The 21,053-nt window shown below is 43.6% G+C and overlaps 2 protein-coding genes across 6 annotated transcripts; one reads left to right on the forward strand and one right to left on the reverse strand.

The window, feature by feature from the left end:
* Window positions 1-359: 359 nt before the first annotated feature.
* On the reverse strand, window positions 360-1,696 carry C2H10orf95 (chromosome 2 C10orf95 homolog). The gene is made up of 2 exons (XM_074295452.1): window positions 1,567-1,696; window positions 360-1,179 (listed from the first exon to the last, which is right to left on the reverse strand). The coding sequence occupies exon 2, from the start codon at window positions 1,107-1,109 to the stop codon at window positions 489-491; it is 621 nt and encodes a 206-aa protein (XP_074151553.1). The 5' UTR covers window positions 1,110-1,179; window positions 1,567-1,696; the 3' UTR covers window positions 360-488.
* A 7,536-nt stretch (window positions 1,697-9,232) lies between these two features.
* MFSD13A (major facilitator superfamily domain containing 13A) lies at window positions 9,233-20,733 on the forward strand. Of its 5 annotated transcripts, XM_074295455.1 has the most exons (10): window positions 9,285-9,329; window positions 10,223-10,285; window positions 13,886-14,136; window positions 14,566-14,648; window positions 15,338-15,787; window positions 17,232-17,352; window positions 18,450-18,546; window positions 19,038-19,209; window positions 19,401-19,594; window positions 19,818-20,733. In XM_074295455.1, exons 3-10 carry the CDS (start codon window positions 13,972-13,974, stop codon window positions 20,072-20,074), a joined length of 1,539 nt encoding a protein of 512 aa, XP_074151556.1. In that variant the 5' UTR covers window positions 9,285-9,329; window positions 10,223-10,285; window positions 13,886-13,971; the 3' UTR covers window positions 20,075-20,733. The 5 variants fall into 5 exon arrangements, with proteins under 5 accessions (XP_074151559.1, XP_074151555.1, XP_074151556.1 ...); XM_074295458.1 differs by lacking the exon at window positions 10,223-10,285 and having other exon boundaries at window positions 9,233-9,329; window positions 15,343-15,787; XM_074295454.1 differs by lacking the exon at window positions 10,223-10,285 and having other exon boundaries at window positions 9,234-9,329.
* Window positions 20,734-21,053: the final 320 nt, after the last annotated feature.

Raw genomic sequence — 21,053 nt, forward strand, 5'->3', positions numbered from 1 at the left:
TATAATGGGAAACACTTGAAGTTAGTGTAGCCTAAGGCCTACACAGTTGATGGTGGAAAAGGAGTGGGTTATATACTGTTACAGCAGCTCATAAGAAAGATCTGCTTCTCAGCAGAGGCCCAACAAAATCTAAATTCAAGACTGCCATAGCCAATAAAAACATCTGAGACATGGGAAGAAGGAAAGAAAATACAGGAGAGCTTGGGATAGGTGGATCCTGGATTCCTTTAAAAGGTTAAGAGAAATCTAAGCTTCTTCATAATTCTCCCTTCCTTCTCTTGGTCCCCAGGACTCTAGAGAATTCTCTATAATACCTCCGTCAACAGAGCAGGAAAGGGGATAGGATCTCAGTAAATGTATGAAGGTAGAAATAATCTCCCTCCTGATAGGTGCTTTAAGCAATGCTCAGATATTTTTTCTGCTGAGCCTCTGATAATTTATTCATTTTTAAGATCCCAGAATAGATGGGCCCCAATGGCTTATCTCCCTCAGCTCTGGTTTCTTCTGTTGCCTTCAGCCTCTTCATCGCCTCTGCTGACCTCTGCCTCGATTCCACTTTTGGGGGGGACAGGCGTACCTCTTACCACTCTCCTCTCCACTCGGTATTCTTGTTGTCCCACACGGGGCCTGCCCCGTACTAGGAACTCTCCATCTTGATAGGTGATATGCACTTCTGTATAAGGATAAGTACCATACACTCGGAGCAGATCATCCCGAACAAAGTCTGGCAGCTCCTTGATTGGACTCCAACAACGATTTATTCTCCCCCATCGAAGTTCCCCAGAAAAGAAGCTGCCCTCAGACCATACTTCCTGGGACGGCCCTGCCCATCCTGGTCTTGACTGGGTATAAAATCCACCAGTCCCATAGGAGAGGTTGTAGAACACAGGGTTCCAGTGCTCCAAGGACCAGACTGGGTACTGGCAGGGGGAACAGGAGCTCTGAGTGTAGAACTGGCTCCTTGCCTGGTCATCCACCAATGGTGGCAGAGGCTGACTATTAAAGCTGTGCAGCTGGACAGGGGGCAATACCACTGAGCTAGGCATGTAGGTATAGGCAAAGACTTGTGGCTGGGTGCCTTGAGATGGCAAGTAGCCGAACGGATACATGGTCCAAGACCCTCACACTGTTGGTGCTTCACTGCATTGCATCAGACCTGTGTCTGTATCTCTTCTGGAGCTGGAGGCAGGAGGAGAAAGAGTCAAGAATAAAGCTCAAAGGAGGCCTTGTCTCTCCCTGCCCTTCTGTCTCCCCCCTGGAGTTATCAATATCCTGGATACCAGAATCACAAGAGAGCTCAGATTTATGCTGCCCTCTCTCCAAGGAGCCAATAGGGCAGCCCTTCCACCTCTATACAACCACCCCAGGCTCACACCTCATTATCTTCAATGCGACCACCCCACTCCCCAATCCAGTAATTCAGCCCCACACACTCATAGAAATGATTCCTTTTTACATAGATGAGGGACTTGAGAGCCTCTTCCTTCTTTTTTCTTGAGGGAGAAAAAGAACATTTGCCCTTTTCTTATTGTCCCACCCCCTATTTTCACACTCCCTTATACTCACCAGTTTTTGTGGGTCTAGCTGTGATTTCAGCGAGTGTAAGGGATACAGTCCTTCATACAGGCATTAGAACTGTTATCCCTTCCCTCCTTCCGTTCTGGGACTCTTTCCCCTATTCTCTTTGCCAGGTCATACCAAGCATAGTCCCTCCCACTTTGCCTGTTACTAGGCAAAGAGAAACAGTTCTGAGTCTAGATGTATGTCTATAAACACAGACAAGTATATACACACACCTACAACTGACTGGAACCTACCTCTGGGTTGATGTCCTAATTTCCCTACATTCTCCAGGAATTCCTTCCCTTGTCCTTTCATCCAGCACTTCTCTCTTTATAACCATCAGGGATTGGCCTTTTTTTCACCCATTTAGGCTCAGTTTTTTATGGCAGAAATTAGATATGGATCCACACTTAACACCATATACCAAGATAAGATCAAAATGGGTCCATGATTTAGGCATAAAGAATGAGATCATAAATAGATTAGAGGAACAGAGAATAGTCTACCTCTCAGACTTGTGGAGGAGGAAGGAATTTATGACCAGAGGAGAACTAGATATCATTATCGATCACAAAATAGAAGATTTTGATTACATCAAACTAAAAAGTTTCTGTACAAACAATACTAATGCAAACAAGATTAGAAGGGAAGTAACAAATTGGGAAAACATTTTTACAGTTAAAGGTTCTGATAAAGGTCTCATTTCCAAAATATATAGAGAACTGACCCTAATTTATAAGAAATCAAACCCTTCTCCAATTGATAAATAGTCAAAGGATATGAACAGACAATTCTCCGATGATGAAATTGAAATTATATCCACTCATATGAAAGAGTGTTCCAAATCACTACTGATCAGAGAAATGCAAATTAAGACAACTCTGAGATACCACTACACACCTGTCAGATTGGCTAAGATGACAGGAACAAATAATGATGAATGTTGGAGGGGATGTGGGAAAACTGGGACACTGATACATTGTTGGTGGAGTTGTGAAAGAATCCAGCCATTCTGGAGAGCAATTTGGAGCTATGCCCAAAAAGTTATCAAACTGTGCATATCCTTTGACCCAGCATTGCTGCTATTGGGCTTATTTATATCCCAAAGAAATACTAAAGAGGGGAAAGGGACCTGTATGTGCCAAAATGTTTGTGGCAGCTCTTTTCATAGTGGCTAGAAACTGGAAGATGAATGGATATCCATCAACTGGAGAATGGATGGGTAAATTATGGTATATGAAGGTTATGGAATATTATTTCTCTGTAAGAAATGACCAACAGGAGGAATACAGAGAGGCTTGGAGAGACTTACATGAACTGATGCTGAGTGAAATGATCAGAACCAGGAGATCACTATACACTTCAACAATGATACTGTATGAGGATGTATTCTGATGGAAGTGGAAATCTTCAACATAAAGAAGATCCAACTCACTTCCAGTTGATCAATGATGGACAGAAACAACTACACCCAGAGAAGGAACACTGGGAAGTGAATGTAAAATATTAGCACTACTGTCTATCTACCCAGGTTACTTATACCTTCGGAATCTAATACTTAACGTGCAACAAGAAAATTGGATTTACAGACATATATTGTATCTATACTGTAACACATGTAAAATGTATGGGATTGCCTGTCATCTAGGAAAGGGAGTAGAGGGAGGGAGGGGAAAATTTGGAAAAATGAATACAAGGGATAATGTTATAAAAAAATTACTCATGCATATATACTGTCAAAAAATTTTTTTAATTATAAAACTAAAAAAAATTTTTTAAAAAAAGGCTTGTTTTTTTTTTGGGGGGGGACCATAACTTTTTGAAACCGATGGCTCTTTCCTCAGAGTGTTTTTAAAAACATAAAATAAAATATATAAGATCACAAAGGAAACTAGTTATGCTGAAATAGAATTATCAAAATATTTTTAAAAGCAAATTCATTGACCTCATGCAACCTATCCAAGGATATAGAATTGGTATTATATTTTATCATTCCCCTGCCATATCAAGGCTATGCATTTGTCCTTCAGCAGTTGGAATATCATCAACCTCAGATGATTTCTTCTTTTTCCTACCTATCAGACTTAGTCTACTCAGAGTTCTACTGGTAAAAAAAAAAAAAAAAAAAAAAAAAAATGTGCAGGACACACTTCTGAAATTTAGTTTGCATTACCAAAATTTTTCTCCATTATTTTTTGGGGGAGAGAGTTGTTTTTGGTGAGGCAGTTGGGTTAATTTGCCCTGAGTCACACAGCTAGTAAATGTTAAGTGTCTGAGGCTGCATTTGAATTTAGCTCCTCCTGACTTCAGGGCCAGTGCTCTATCCACTATGCCATCTATCTGCCCCTCCATTACTTTTTAAAGTTTAGACAATCAACCAATTTTCAAGGTAAAAATCCTCACAATGAAAATTTAATAATCAGTCCCCATAAACCTTTTTGAGATGGTTTTATATTCCTACCCCCATCCTAGTTCTATTCACCCTTCAAGGCTTTACCTCTGCCAGGAAGCTTTCCATAGGCTTATACTTATCTCTTATCTTGTCTGTTCCTATAGTTTCTGCTATCTCTATCTCTCACTAGGACCTTATCATATAAAACCTTGGACTGTTTTATTTTTCTCACTAAACTCCTTTCCTCTAGTCCCATTCTGTCCTGCCAAGCTCTGTCACTCTTGCCTCCCCAACATCTCCTACCTCTATCTTCTTTTTACTTGTGTTATTACAATCCTAGTTAAGATGGGCTCTCGTTTCCTGTTTGGACTATTATATCAGTCTTCTAATGGGTCTTTTATCTCTAATTCTTTCCCTGGCCTATCTTCCATATAAGGTTGCTAAGACTCTCATTATCTCTCTGTGTGTCTGTCTCTGTGTGTATGTTTCTCTTTCTCTCCCTGTGTCTGTCTTTGTCTCTGTCTCTCTTTCACACACCCCCCCCCCCTGTGTGTCTCTCTCCATACATGTACACATTCATACATCCACACACAGCACCTTCTTTTTCAAACTCTTTCTGGAACATGGGTTCCATATATGAAATTCCATATATGGGTTCCATATAATGAAGACAGGTGCTTTCCATCACTATTTGGACAATCTACTCTCACTTCCCCCCCCACACATTTGTACCCTCATCTAATTATTTCTCACAAGATTGTCTGCAGCAATAATGAACACCAGGGTCGACCCCTTCTCACCAGCAGACACCCACTTTGACTCCTCCCTGACCTGCCCCCATTGGGCAGCTAAGTGACACCATGGATAGCACTCAGAGTCAGGAGACTTGAGTGATAGTCATGAATTTTGATCTCAAATGGACCTTGGAAAGTCCAAAGACCTCATTTTAATGATGAGGAAACTAAGATCAGAAGAGGGGAAAATATTTGCTCAAAATAATATTTGTTACAATTCAAATTTTAATCCTTATTAGATATGAAATAGTATCCCTCAGTTTTCTCATCTGTTAAATGTGGTTAATAGTGTTTGTAATACCTACCTAAAAGAGTTGTTGTGAATGATTATAACCACCTAACTGGACTGCATTTATTTTTTTTTAATTTTCATTTATTTATTTATAATTCAATTTTTATTTTATTTTATAATTATAACTTTTTTTTGACAGTACATATGCATGGGTAATTTTTTACAACATCATCCCTTGCACTTACTTCTATTCAGATTTTTTCCCTTCCTCCCCCAACCCCCTCCCCCAGATGGCAGGCAGTCTTATACATGTTAATTATATTACAGTATATTCTAGATACAATATGTGTGTAGAACCAAATTTCTTGTTGCACAGGAAGAATTGGATTCAGAAGGTAAAAATAACAGTTTACACTCATTTCCCAGTGTTCCTTTTCTGGATGTAGCTGATTCTGTCCATCATTAATCAATTGGAATTGGATTAGCTCTTCTCTATGTTGAAGAAATCCACTTCCATCAGACTACATCCTCATACAGTATCATTGTTGAAGTGTATAATGATCTTCTGGTTCTGCTCATTTCACTTAGCATCAGTTGATGTAAGTCTCTCCAAGCCTCTCTGTATTTCTCCTGTTGGTCATTTCTTACAGAACAATAATATTCCATAACATTCATATACCATAATTTACCCAACCATTCTCCAATTGATGGACATCCATTCATCTTCCAGCTTCTAGCCACTACAAAAAGGGCTGCCACAAACATTTTGGCACATACAGGTCCCTTTCCCTTCTTTAGTATTTCCTTGGGATATAAGCCCAATAGCAGCAATGCTGGGTCAAAGGGTATGCACATTTTGATAACTTTTGGGGCATAATTCCAGATTGCTCTCCAGATTCCAGTTGGATTCTTTCACAACTCCACCAACAATGCATCAGTGTCCCAGTTTTCCCACATCCCCTCCAACATTCATCATTATTTGTTCCTGTCATCTTAGCCAATCTGACAGGTGTGTAATGATATCTCAGAGTTGTCTTAATTTGCATTTCTCTGATCAGTAGTGATTTGGAACACTTTTTCATATGAGTGGAAATAGTTTTAATTTCATCATCTGAAAATTGTCTGTTCATATCCTTTGACCATTTATCAATTGGAGAATGGCTTGATTTCTTATAAATTAAAGTCAATTCTCTGAATATTTTGGAGATGAGGCCTTTATCAGAACCTTTAACTGTAAAAATGTTTTCCCAATTTGTTACTTCCCTTCTAATCTTGTTTGCATTAGTTTTGTTTGTACAGAAACTTTTTAATTTGATGTAATCAAAATTTTCTATTTTGTGATCAATAATGGTCTCTAGTTCTCCCTTGGACACAAACTCCTTCCTCCCTGGACTGCATTTATAAGAGTACAACCTCTTCCAGTTGCCAGCAACCTTTGCTCCTCATACTCCCTGAAGAAAAAGATAATTAACCAGTCATTCCCCTTATTCCTAGGTAGGGAGTGGAGGTAGGGATTACTAAAAGAAGAAGGCCTCAGTCCAAGAATGTCATACTCTAATGCCTGGTGGTAAGATTCCTGGAAAGGTATCATAGTTCTGGTTTTACCACTAATCTCCCATAGGATATTGAATAAATCCCTTTACCTCTTTGGGCTTCAGTTTCTTCATCTATAAAACATAAAAAAGCTGTTGCCCCACAATATTGTGGTGTAGGACAAATGAAATCATGGCTCTGAAAAGTTTTTGTAAACCTAAAGTGTCTCAGAGATGCTATAGTATGTGTTGTTCAGAAATGTCTAATTCTTTGTGACCCCATTTAGGGTTTTCTTGACAAAGGTACTGGAATGATTTGCCATTTCCTTCTCCAGCTTATTTTACAGATGAGGAAACTGAGACAAACAGGATTAAGTGACTTCCTGATTCTATCCATTGTGTCACTTAGCTACCCTCTATCCTTTGCACATCATGATGATGGGTGGGTTATAGGCATAAAACTCTCCAAGGTCTGGAAAATCCTCATAAAATTTTCTCCCTTTGTATCAGAGAAGTCTGGGAAGAAACTGACTTCCAATCGAAATTTAATCCATACCTTAAGGTTCAGCTTAAGTCCCATTTTGTTCTAGAAGTTGTCTTTCCTGTCATTCTGGCTCTCTATGATCTTTGAGCAACTGAGAACAGAACTCCAATTTGCACCACTCATTCTCTAGAGTATTTAATTAAATATTGCTTCATGTTGGAAGATTTCCTTTGTGTCTCCTTGCTATCTCATGGATTTAGATACAATGTAAATAAACAGTTACCCTCATATAATCTCCAATGTGATGTACATTATATTAGGAATCAAGAGCCCTGGATTCTAGCCCTACCTTCAACATTAATCTACTGGTGTAATAATGTTATTTGTTGGGAGTTGCATTTCATTAATTTGAATTTGTTTTGTAAAAGAATGCTTAGGTTTAAAAAATATATTGATAGCTTTTCCTTTTACATTGCCTTCATTTCTGAATATATCCTTTTCCCTCTCCTCCCCAGCATGCTATTACAACAAGGAATCCAAAAAAAAAAAAAAAAAAAAAAAAAAGAAAGAAAAAAAAAAGAAAGAAAGAAAGAAAGAGAGAGAGAGAGAAAGGGAGTAATTTAGTTAATGCACATACCCTAAGCCTGGGCAGTATGTGCAATGTTCCACATACATAGTTTCCACCCTCCATAAAGAAGGGAAGGAGGTGCATTATTTCTCCATCTCTTCTCCAGAGTCAATCATGGTCATTATAATTACACAGCAGTTGGTTTTGGGTATTTTTTTCCATTTGCATTGCTTATACTATTTCCCTTGTTCTGCCTATTTCACTCTGCAAAATATCATCTAAGTCTTTCCTTAATCCTTTTAAAAAATTAATTGATAGCTTTTGTTTCACATTGCCTTTATTTCCTCTGAATCTCTCTTCCTTACCTCTGCCAAAGAGTCATCCTATATAACAAATTTCTTTTTAAAGGAAAAAAGAGGAAAAGTTTAAAAAAAATCACAAAACAAATTAATATTCTAAAATAATCTGACATTACATTTTCCAGATCAAGGAACCCACCCTTCCCTCAAAGGAATGTGTGCATGGGAAGTATCTTCTCATATCTGCTCCTTGGGACCAAAAATGTTTATTGTGATTTTATAATACCCATTTTAAACTTTGTGGTGCTTGATTGTGATGTCGTTATGCAGATGTCTTTAGAGTGTGCATTGTGGTTATCCAGATGTCTTTAGAGTGTGCATTGCCTTCTTTGCTTTGCATATTTCACTTGGTGTCATTTTCTTGTGGTTTTTTGCATCCATCACATTGCCATTTCCTTTTGTTGTTATTTCATGACTGACTCATTGTGATCCCATGTGGGGCTTTCTTGATAATGACATTGGAGTGGTTTCCATTTTCCAGCTCATTTTATAGAAGAAGAAACTGAAGCACATGGGATTACTATGACTTGCCCAGGCTCATACAACTAGTAATTGTTTGAGTTCAGGTTTGAATTCAGGAAGAGGAGTCTCCCTGGAGTCCCCAAGCCAGACACTTTGTTGCCCCTGTAATTTCTAACAACACAGTAATTATTTCACTTCATTCACGAACCTCAATTCACTGAGCCACTGATGAGCATCTACTTTATTCAGTTTTTTGTCACTACAGATATTTTCTTGTATGTAGGTTCTTCCTTTACGTCTTTGGCTTCCTTGGGGTATATATGTCTAGCAGTGAGATGTCTGGATCAAAAGGCATGCACATTTGATTAGCTTATTTTATTTTGAAAACCTAATTCCAAATAGTTTTCCTGCCGGGGGGACCAATTTACGGCTCCATCGGCAATTAATTATTGGGGTTGCCTTGCCCAAGACCCCCCTGCAGCGGCTGGGAGCTCTAGTAATTTACTCATGTGTATATACTAGAAGAAGGGGTGACTTAATCTTAGAGTTTGGGATAGGATCTAGTGGGGTCCCCTGCCTTTCCTGCAGTAGTTGCACCCTCGGGGAGACGTGCTGTTCAAGCCCCAGGTACTGCAGAGCAAGCCAAAAAAGACACATAGAGCCAAGAAATTCCCTTTTACTCGTCCATCTCCTTCCCATACCACGTCATCCAGGGCAAGAGTCCATATTAAAGATGACGGCGCTAGCGACAACTTAACCAGTCACCTGCCCCAATCAGTGATTCGAGGGGGACGGGACCGAGGTGGCGCTGAGCCAATGAATGAGCCAAGGATGGGCGGGATTTTCTGAGAGGGGGGCGGGGAAAGGATGTGTCGCGCGCAGGCGCTCTGTCCTCGAAGCTTCTGGTTGTCTCCTGCTCTCGGAGTAGATCGGCATCGCAGAGGTGAGCTGAAGAATTTGTGGGACCGTGGCGCGGGGTCGGGCCGGGGGTGGCTGGGCTCTGAGTTCCGGGCTCCGGCCGCTCTGGAAGGGCATGCTCTAGGGGACACCTCAGAGAACACGAGGCTGGGGAGTGGGGGGCTCCCCTGATGGCGGAGGAGCTGGCAGTCAGCGGTGCTCGGGCTGCGAGGGGCATCGGCCTGGAGGCAGGACGCGGCTCTTGGGCTGGGGGATGCAACCCCTTCTGGACGGAGTTTATTTGGGGGCCGTGCGGGACCAGAGGGGCGACCCTTCACCTCTCTGGTCCTCCACGTCTTCATTCGTAAAGTGAGGAGGGCAACACTTCCGCTGCTCCTCTCGCAGCCCACCACTGCCTCCTTTGAAGTTATGATCATTTTTAGGAACGAATTAGGGAGAAGAGCAGCCTCAAGTAAAGAGGGCTCGAGTGAACGGGAATTGTTCCCCAGACAAGTGAGAGCCTCGATGGGCTCGTGTGTCTGAGGTTGGAGGGAGCAGAGGAATTTGGGGGGGGTGTCCTGCAAATCTACCTGACGCCACCTCAATTGCTGTCTTGGGGGATGGTTAGGGAAGGTCTCTCTCCTGCCTGAACGGGTCCGATCTCGCTTCTGTGCCCGTCTCTCTCCTCTCACCCTCTGTCTCTCTTTCCTTCTGTCTCTCCCTCTCTCTCTCTCATTCTATTATCTCTTTTCCTTCTGTCTCTGACTTCCCATTTTGTCTCTCTTTTTCTTTCTGTCTCTGTTTTTGTCTGTCAGGCTCTCATATGTATGTGTTCCCTTAGTACAAGTTTTCTCTACCCCCAGAATTATGAAAACACCTCCTTGCATTCATCCTCAGGGATGGTGGAGGATAAGTGTTCCCTCTTTATTATCTGGATAGGAGAAGGCTCATGGGATGGAGACAGCTGGCTGGGGAAACCTGAAGCCAACTACCAAACCCTAGGTTGGTGTGGGTTCTTGCTGGGCTTGTGTGAAATTTTTACTTTTTTGAAAAGCTCAATTCAGTTCAACAGGTATTTAATAAGTATCTTTTATGCCCCAGGCACTCAGGGGGCTCTGAATTCTGAGAAACTGGCCCTGCCCACAAAGATCTTATATTCTATTAGGGAGGAACAATTCACTCATAAGAGAGGGAAGAGAATGATAGAGATCATATATACCATTTACCACAACAACCCTCTGAAGTAGGTGCTGTTCTTTTCCTTAACTGGAGAAATTGAGGCAACCAAAAGTTAAGTGACATCACTCCAGGGTCACATTTCTAGTAACTGCCTGAAGTTGAATATGAACTGAGGACTTGCTGACTCCAGGCTCTATCCACTGTTCCACCTAGCTGCCTCAGAAATAAATACAAAATATTCACAAAGCACATACAAAGTAATTTGGAGGGGTGGGGTGGGGTGAATTAGATATGGGGCCCTTAGTATAGGCTGGAGGAGGTGGCAGTTGAATTGAGGCCTTGAAGAGAAGCAGGATTTTAGGTGGCAGAGGCACAAGCATGGGGAGACAGCCTATGGAAAAATCAGAGATGGGATGTTGGGTCTTGGAAAAGTGTCCAGGAAAGGGGAGATAAGAGTTTTTCCTCATTGTACTAAGCTGTTCCATTAAATAAAGCAAACCCCAAGATAGTTTCCTCATCCCTCATACTTCTAGCCTACTCTAGAAAGGATGCTAGAATGCTATCTATTCAAATATTTCCTGCTTCCTTATAATCATTCTTATTTGAGGGTGGAGCTTGGATGTCTGCCAGGTCATTAAAAAGATTCTTTGTTAGTGGAATTGGTAGGAATGCTAAAGTGAATGATTCTACCCAGTTTTTCCAGTCTCCCTCTTAGGCTGGGAGGTACCTGAAAGGTGAGAGATTGAGGTCGAGGTGGAGTTGGGTTGGGCCTACTTTAAACAAAACCACTTGAGCTTTGTGCCTTCTTTACTTGTAGCTATTGTTTTCCTCAATTCCTTCCTACACTTAATTTTTCTTTCAAAGGAGGCTGTGATTTTTGGAAAAAATTTTGTATTTGGAGCTCTGGATTTGAATCCTGCCTTTACTCCTAACTCCCTAGATCTTCAGTTTCCTTAGCAGTCAGGATAGATGACAGAGAAGGTTCTTTCAGCTCTGGTCCTATCCTCTTCCGACACTTGGTTGGATAAAAAAATGAGGAGAATGTAATCAGATAACTCTCACATCTGTGGCTAGGAGGAAGGGTTCTTAACCAAACAAGAGGTCATGGCCTTGGGAACACATAGAAACATAAACAGAATGAATAAAAGGTAATTAAGTCAGACTTTCTTCCCTTTTTTTTTTTTTTTTTTTTTTTTGAGTTACAAACCATTTATAAGTATAGAAGTTGAAATAATTTTTTTACAATAGTAGCTTTTTGTTTTTCAAAATAATGCAAAGATAGTTTTCAATATTCATTCTTGCAAAATCTTATATTCCAAATTTTTCTCCCTCCCTCCCCCTAGATAGCAAGTAATACAATATCAGTTAAATATGTGCAATTCTTCTAAATGCATTTCCACATTTATCATCAGGAAAAATCAGATCAAAAAGAAAAAAAGTGAGAGACAAAAAAAAGGAAACAACAACAACATTAAAGGTGAAAATACTATGCTGTGCTCCACATTCTGTCCCCAACCTCTCTGGACACAGATGGTTGTCTTTATCACAAGTCTTTTGGTATTAGACCAGACTTTCTAGGGTGATCCTTGAGTAATGTCCTCTAGGAAGTGAGCTAGAGCTGAGCAGGAAGTTCATGTGAACAGTGAAATTCTTTTTGGCTAGACTGTAAAGTTTGGGAAGGGAAGTAATAAACAATGGCAGGGTCAAGTCCTGAAGGTCTTTAGAAGTTAAATTTGTTTTTGTTCAGTCGTGTCCAACTCTTGGTTTTCCATTTCCTTCTCCAGCTCTTTTTAAGAGATGAGGAAGCTGAGGCAAGCAAGGCAGGATCACATAGCTAGTGATTGTCTGAGGCCAAATTTGGGCTCTTGAAGATGAGACTTACTGATTCAGGCCTGGTATTCTTTTCCCTGTGCCACCTACCTATCCCTGAAAGTCATAGTTTTGTATTTTATATTTCAAATAGTTTGTGTTTTATCTTGGAGAAAATGGAAAGCCTCTATTATATTTTTTGAGGAGCTACTAGAATTTGAATAGTAGTAGAATAACAGCAGTTAGATTTATGTTTAAAGAAATCCCTTTGGGGATATGAACAGACAATTCTCAGATGATGAAATTGAAACTATTTCCACTCATATGAAAAAGTGTTCCAAATCACTACTGATCAGAGAAATGCAAATTAAGACAACTCTGAGATACCACTACACACCTGTCAGATTGGCTAAGATGACAGGAACAAATAATGATGAATGTTGGAGGGGATGTGGGAAAACTGGGACACTGATACATTGTTGGTGGAGTTGTGAAAGAATCCAGCCATTCTGGAGAGCAATTTGGAACTATGCCCAAAAAGTTATCAAAATGTGCATACCCTTTGACCCAGCATTGCTGTTATTGGGATTATATCCCAAAGAAATACTAAAGAGTGGAAAGGGACCTGTATGTGTCAAAATGTTTGTGGCAGCTCTTTTTGTTGTAGCTAGAAACTGGAAGTTGAATGGATGTCCATCAATTGGAGAATGGTTGGGTAAATTGTGGTATATGAAGGTTATGGAATATTATTGCTCTGTAAGAAATGACCAGCAGGAGGAATACAGAGAGGCTTGGAGAGACTTACATCAACTGATGCTGAGTGAAATGAGCAGAACCAGAAGATCACTATACACTTCAACAATACTGTATGAGGATGTATGCTGATGGAAGTGGAAATCTTCAACATAAAGAAGATCCAACTCACTTCCAGTTGATCAATGATGGACAGAAATAACTACACCCAGAGAAGGAACACTGGGAAGTGAATGTAAATTGTTAGCACTACTGTCTATCTACCCAGGTTACTTATACCTTCGGAAGCTAATAATTAATGTGCAACAAGAAAAAGGTATTTACACACATATATTGTATCTAGGTTATATTGTAACACATGTAAAATGTATGGGATTGCCTGTCATCTAGGAAAGGGAGTAGAGGGAGGGAGGGGAAAATTTGGAAAAATGAATAAAAAAATAAAAAATAAAAAAATAAAAAAAAAAAGAAATCCCTTTGGCAGCTTTTTTTGGAGGATGAATTGGAATGAGTTGAGATGAGGCTGTGAGATAAACCAATTAGGAGACTATTAGAATCTTGGCAAAAGGTAATGAGAGTCTGAATTAAGATGGCAGCCATGTTAAGTAAAGTAAAAATAATAGATGAGAGAGATATGGAGGTAAAAATGATACGAATAGATATCTGATGGAATTTATGGGTGAGGGGAAATTAAGACTGGAAGGCTGAATTTTTAAAATCGTCTCTGCTTATTGTCAAAGAATTTATAATCCAACAGGAATGGAAGAATGCTAAGGCTATAGTGGCATTAGTTGGACTACTAATCTTGGATGCAAAGCAGGCTTATGGTAGTTTGTACTGAATAATTCTGTTTTTTCTTAGAAGCAAGGATGATGTGGCCTTGGAAAGGGAGTAAGGACGCAGGTGCACTGGCATCCCTCATCCACTGAGGCCTGAGGCTGTGGGCCATGGCAGGTTGGCCTCTGGCCTGGCTCTCCAGCCTGCCCACCGCTGTAGTCTATGGTTCATTGTCACTCTTTGTCTCCATTCTACACAATGTGTTTCTGCTGTACTACGTGGACACATTTGTCTCCGTGTACAAGATTGACAAACTGGCCTTCTGGGTCGGAGAGGTAGGTGTCCCATGAATTCCATGACAAGCTGGGTCTGTGATGTGGGACTGGAATTGAGGTCCTCTGACTTTAGGACTGATGTCCCTTCCACAGGGTTATGTGGCTTCCTATGACTAATCTCTGAAGCACTATAGCTGTTCCCTAATCAGGAAGGTTATAGCAGACACCCCCTTACCGAATCCTAGTTGCTTTTAGATGGGAAGAGACATTAATACCGGGAGCTGGGGAAAACTTGCCTCCAGATAGATCCAAGGGTGCCCTGGGGTACTCCTTCCTGCCCCAAGCCTGCAGTGATAGCCAGGCCATGCTGAGTGCTCAGACTTAGGCTGTATATATTCACAGCCCTTAATCTCCTGCTGGCCCTGAGCACTCAGTCTGTGTTAGGATATTGCTATCAGTATAATGGTTCTTTCTTACCCCTGTTTGCAGACAGTGTTTCTCCTCTGGAACAGCCTCAATGACCCACTCTTTGGCTGGCTCAGTGACCGTGTCTTCCTCAGCTCCTCACCCAGGTGTGTGGCTTAGGGATGGATGGCTGTCAGAACTTGAATTGGTTTTATTGATGAAATAGTCCCAGTCCTTCATTTTACAGATGGGGAAACTGATGCCTGGAGATAGGAAATAAAGGGACTTACCAAGATCATACAATTTAATGGCTGAATTTCTATGGCTTCCTATACAGGGTTTTCTCCACTATTTTGTGTTGCCTTAGTTTTTATAACCTTGTGGGATTACCCTCTTGCCTAGGGGTAAGGGTCCCTTCTATATTATTTGAAGTCAGAGGAACTAGAGGTGGGCTCCTAATTGTGAATGCTGTCTTTTCCTCTGTTACCAGTATGAATCTGGGGGAGGAAGGACAAAGGCAGGAAGGCCTCTATCTAACTGGTTAGTTCCTCTAGTCTCCAGACTAGATGATTCTTCCCTGTTTCCTTCCCTAATCACTTTCTGCAAGGAGCAGGAGTAGAAATTGGATTCTCTAGGTGGGAAAGCCTGGAAGGATTTGAGAAGGGTCTGGGCCTCTGGTTTAAGGGATGGTTTATGGGGCTGAGACCTTGCCTGGGTCCCCAAGCCTCCATGTCCCTTCTGTAAATGGAAGTTCAGTAAATTGTTCCCAGATTTACATGAGGGCAAAGGGGAGGAGATGTGGGCACACTGTGTGGGGATGAGAGTCTCCTGATTCCTTCCTTTGGTCCTTTCTCAGGGCAGGAGCTTCAATCCCAACCCAAGATGTGGTTCTGAGCAGGCTCCGGGCTCTCAGCCGGCATGGTCCATTGCTGGCTCTCGCCTTCCTGGCATTCTGGGTGCGGTGGGCACCCACGGGGATGCAGTTCTTGCTCTGTTTGTGTCTCTATGATGGCTTCCTGACTCTGGTGGACCTCAATCACCACGCTTTGCTGGCTGACCTGGCCCTGTCTGCTCATGGCCGAACACACCTCAATTTCTACTGCTCTCTCTTTAGCGCAGCAGGCTCCCTCTCAGTCTTTGCCTCCTACACTGTGTGGAACAAGGAAGATTTTTCTTCCTTTCGTGCCTTCTGCGTAATTCTGGCTGTCTTCTCTGGGCTTGGCTTTACTGGAGCCACATGGCTCCTAAGGCAGCGGTTTGAGACAGAAGGAAAGACACTGGGGGCCCTGCATTCAGCCTCAGAAGGGTAAGTGGTCCATCGTATCCCTAGCTCCCCTTTGATTCCCCAAACGTTTGTTCTGAAATAAGTGACTTTGAGGAGTTTATAGGTACCTGGGGAGGGATTTTATGGAGTCAGGGAAGTGTTATATAAGGTAAATTGAGCTAAAAGAGAAAGTTAACTGACAGAAGGCTTCCCAGAAGAAGCAGCATCCAAGCGAGCTTGAGGCAAGACAAGGATGCTGAGAGGTGGGGTTAAAGAGGAGGCACATTTCAGAAATGGACAGTAGCTTCTCTGAGGTTCCTGGCTCTGTGACCTGCATTTTTTCTTTTCTCCAATTGCCTTATCATTTCTGTTTCTTGATATGTTTTAGTGTTAAAGACACATTCATTTCTAAACCTATTCCTCCCCACCTCTCACCTCTTATATTCATTGGGCTATCTCCTAGAAAAGATGGGGAAAGTCCACCAGCATGGCAACTCTTTGACAGACTCAGAGTTCCCCATTTCAGTAATGAAGGGAAAGAGATGCATTTGTTCAGATCTTCTCTGGGACAAACAAGGTCCTTATGATACCCAGCATTCAGTTTTGTTTTATTGCTCTCTCAATTGTAGTAGATTATATTTCTCTGGCTCTTCTTCTATGTCAGTTAATAAAAGTCTTCCTCCGTTTTTCTAAACTCATGTGTGTCATTCCACAGTAACATTCCCTGATGTTAATATAGTTTGTTTAGCCATCCCTTACTCTATGACTTTTGTTGTTCAGTCATTTTAGTCATGTACGCTTCTTTATGACCCTATCGGGGCTTTTCTTGGCAAAGATTTTGGAGCGGTTTGCCATTTCCTTCTCCAGCACCTTTTGTTGATGAGGTAAAGTGACTTGCCCAGGATCATACCACTAGTAAGTGTTTGAGACCAGATTTGAGCTCAGGAACTCTATCCCTTGCACCACTTGGCTGCCCCACTTGTCGATCCACTGCATACCCAATTCTTGGCTCTCACAAAATAACTTTGCTGTTATTGCAAAAATCTTGCTAATATTTTGTAAATGTAGGGCCATTCATTCTGTCTTTGATTTCTCACTTGGAGGGGTGTGAGTGTGAGTGGGTTGTCTTTAGCAGTGGAATCTTTGGATCAAAGGGTATGAGAGTTTTAAAAAGTGTAATTCCCTAATGCTTTCTAATTCACAGCAGCTCCAACAGTGAATTCCTATGCCTGCTTTTCTGCAGCCCCTTGCACACTGATTATTTCCAATTTTTGTCATCTTTGACCACTCAGCACAGTGGCCTGACTTCTAATTCTCTCTCTGTGACCGATCTGGAAGGCCCCAGAAGACTAGAAGGGAAGAATTAGGAGATGATAGGGCAGAGCCAAGAAGGGAGGGCAGAAAAGGAGAGAAAACTGGGGAGCTCTGGGGATCAGGTGTGGGAGGAGAGATGCAGCAGCTGGGCTGTCTGTCTCTGTCTCTAAAGCCCAGATGGGGAAAAACCATCCGCAAATGAGGAGGAAAAGAGGGTCACGCTGGGCGAGTATCTCCAGCAGCTAGCACGGCACCGAAACTTCCTCTGGTTCGTAGGCATGAACTTGGTGCAGGTATGGGCGCTGTTCTTGTCCTTCTCTCCATGTCCCCGTCCCAGTGTGAGAACTGTGTCCACAGCTGGGTTGTGGACATTTGGGTTCCCTGGTGGGGAGAGCTCTCTAGCGCAAGATCCAAATGGGTTGATGAGAAGCCCTGGGATGATAGGAGGATTGCATTTGTGGGTAGAAGACTTGGTTTCAAATACCTCTGCTTACCCATGTTCCCTGTATCACCACTTATCAGCTTTGGGCTTCAGTTTTTTGTGGCCATATCAGTTCATGTGGCCTTTGAGGTACTTGGTCTTCATGATCTTTAAAACCTTTTTCAGCTCTGAGTCTTATAACATGGTTTTCTCCATGTTGTAGAAAATAAAGAGCATTGGTCTGAGAGCCAGAAGACCCTCCAGCTTACCCTATAATTAATGAAACCTCAGTTTCCCTTTCTATTAAAAGAAGAGATCAAACTAGGTTGGAATAAACATACGACTTAGTGGTTTGACAATATTTCAACTGCCCAGAAATCTGTGCCAAAGATTCCATGTATGAAAAAAGGTTCTAGGTCAGGCCACCTGGGGAAAATGGGAAGCCCAACTCAGCCAGCTTATCCGCCTGCACCCGAGCTCACAACATCCCGGCTGGAATGGAGTTTTATCTCATGCATCCGCAATCCCACCAGGGACTTAGCAGTGTAAGCTGAGAAGTCACATTTGAAATTACTGCTATTATTTTACATTGTTCCACTAAGATTAAAGTCTTTTAATAAAAATTAGCTGCAACCATGTGACTCTTTTTCACTTTTGTGACTATTCAGCGTGATTAGTCAGTAGAAAATAGGATCGTTTTCTGTGGTTTCCAGTATTTCCCATCTGTTGTGGGAAGAGGATGATCCACACAAATTTAAACCTTTTTCTTAGAGATGATAGTAGTCGACCAAAACTTTTTTGCCTTTTAATTGACCCATTTTACAAAACAGTGCTCTGTGCTCTCAAAATCTGTTCCCGCTTTCCATGGTGACCAGCCTGGGGCTGCTTGTGGGCCTGCCTCTCTGGCAGCCTCCCTTTCCGAGCTCTCTCTCACCCTCTGCCCTCCTTATGACTGCTATTGGATTCCAGGTCTTCCACTGCCACTTCAACAGCAACTTCTTCCCTCTCTTCCTGGAGCATTTGCTGTCGGACCAGATCTCTCTCTCCACAGGCTCCTTCCTGCTGGGTGAGTGGGGGTCTGGTCCTCTGAGGTGGGGGCCGGGGCGGTTCCAAGCGAGAGTACGGTCCCCTCTCACAGCAGAGCATGCACCTAGCCCTCATCCCCCCTAACTCTGCTTCCCTTCTCAGTGGGAATGCGATGTGGGGGAAAGGCAGGAGCCGGGCTAGCTAGCCGACATGGCAGGGATGGGGGTTTACTGGAGGCCAGGACTGGGAGGGGTCATTCTGAGGCCCCCTCTTTCCCAGTATTGACTTGGGGGGGCAGAGTTGCAGGCTTCTGGGGTCTTGCCATTGAGGGCCACTCCTGGGGTTTGTGGGAGTCAGGGCTGGCCTTGGGTGTCCAAGACGGCATTATTGCCCTAGGCTGGGGCAGGAGCATGGAAACTCCAGGGCTTCTGCCCAGGCCAGCCTATCTCTGGAGGGCGAAGCCTCCCGAGGACCTTCCTGAACCCGGGGCTGGGGCCTGGCTCCTCCTAACTTCTGCAAGTTTTTCCCTAGGGGTGTCCTACATTGCTCCTCACCTCAACAACCTCTACTTCCTGACACTGTGCCAAAGGTGGGGTGTTTACGCAGTGGTTCGGGGGCTCTTCCTTCTCAAGCTGGGCCTCAGCCTGCTCATGTTGCTGGCGGGGCCGGACCACCTCCACCTGCTGTGCATCTTCATTGCCAGGTACCCAGGGACCCCTCTAGTCCCCACCTTCCTGACCTGTCCCTGATCTGCCAGCTGTTCTCTGGTTCCCTTTCACTCCTTCTAATCCTGAGAAACTCTCCATCCTAGCTTCCTTTACCTCCTGCCAATTCCAGCCCAAGACCAGCAGATTATTCCTTTTCCCTAATGCCATGGCTTCTACCCATCTGCAGCAACCGTGTGTTCACGGAGGGCACCTGCAAGCTGCTGACCCTGGTGGTCACAGACCTGGTGGATGAAGACTTGGTGCTGAACCGTCGGAAGCAGGCCGCTTCAGCCCTTCTCTTCGGGATGGTGGCCTTGGTGACCAAGCCTGGCCAGACCTTTGCCCCCTTGCTGGGCACTTGGCTGCTTTGCTTCTATACTGGTGAATGCTGTCTCCCTCGAGGAGGGGGGTGGGTGGGGCTCCCTGAGTTTCTAGTGGCCTCTAGTCCGGGCCAGCTGTGCCTTGGCCCCTAGACTAGGTGGGGATGAGCTTGATGGGGAGGGAATAGAATTGGCTTGGTGCCATCTGCCCTGTCCCTCCTTAGATCCCGAGCAGGATTTTCAGGGGAGGACAGTGACTTGCCTTTTCCTTTTTCTTGTTTTAGGCCATGACCTTTTCCAGCAGCCCTTGCTGACTCCGGTGGGCAGTGCGAGGCCTTGGTTGGATCCCCCTGCCCCAGCACGGGCATCCTCTCTACGCCAGGGATGCTTCTACTTGCTAGTGCTGGTGCCCATCATGTGTGCGCTGCTGCAGCTGATCACTTGGTCCCAGTTCACCTTGCATGGGAGGCGCCTCCACATGGTCAAAGCCCAGCGCCAGAGTCTGTCCAAGCCTTGGGCTCTGGACATTAAGACTGTGTGAGGGGCCTCTGGGGAAGGCAGACTAGGGTGCTGTTTGCCCAGCTACTTTCTTAACCTAGCCAGGAGCTGGGAGCCTCCTCACTCCGGCTCTTCTCTGGCTTCGTTTCTCAGGTACAGCAGGAAGTAACATGGCTGGGAATGGACCTCCAGGGTTTTCCCTTGGACCCAGATGCAGAGGCCACAATTTGCCAGGCTTCCTCTCACCTCTCAACGATTGACTCAGGGCAAAGGCTATGAAGTGGTTTCTCAGGATGTGGTTCTGGGCTGCTTTAAGCAGCTGAAAAGAACCAGGAATTGGGTAGGGCTGAGTGGGGGAGGGGCATACCGGTCACCCCCAAGTCTATGCCCTCTGATTTGTGCCTAACACAGGTAATTATGAAGCACTTCATTTCCCTCTGCACAGAGGGCAGCAGGGACAGCTGCCTTTTCAGAAGCTTGGGATGGCCCTGACTGCCAGGGCAGAGGCTTATGGGGAGGAACTGTTCTCCATAAGGGTGGTGGCCTACATGATTCCTAGAGGTTGGCCTATGCTTGAAGGTCAAGGTGGCGGCACTCTGGGTGCCTCACTTCCCCAAACTTTTGTCATTTCAAATCCTTTGTATTTCACTTGCCCCAGAGATGGATTCATTTCCCAGGGACTCATTAAAGCCAGTAAATCATTTTTGTTCCTTAGACCTTTTGTGTCAGGGGCAGGGGTTTATTGCAATTGGCTTCTGCATGAAGAGTGGGTCCAGGTGGCTCAAAGCTGAGGGTGTCACAGCAGGTGTAGAAGACCGAACACCAGCCAGAGCAGAGGGAGGACCTCAGGAGCTAGGTGTGCGAGAAGCCAGAGGCAGGGTAGGGTGGGACAAAGTATTAGAAATCTTGGTCTTTCCTCTTGTCCGGGCCTCTTAGTAGCTGACAAATGAATGAGGTCTCAAGATGAGCCCCAACCCAGATGCCAGCCCTAATCTAGCTCCCAGAAAGCACCACTCACTCAT

The sequence above is a fragment of the Sminthopsis crassicaudata genome, chromosome 2 (assembly GCF_048593235.1).
Source record: "Sminthopsis crassicaudata isolate SCR6 chromosome 2, ASM4859323v1, whole genome shotgun sequence".
NCBI classification, from domain to species: domain Eukaryota; kingdom Metazoa; phylum Chordata; class Mammalia; order Dasyuromorphia; family Dasyuridae; genus Sminthopsis; species Sminthopsis crassicaudata.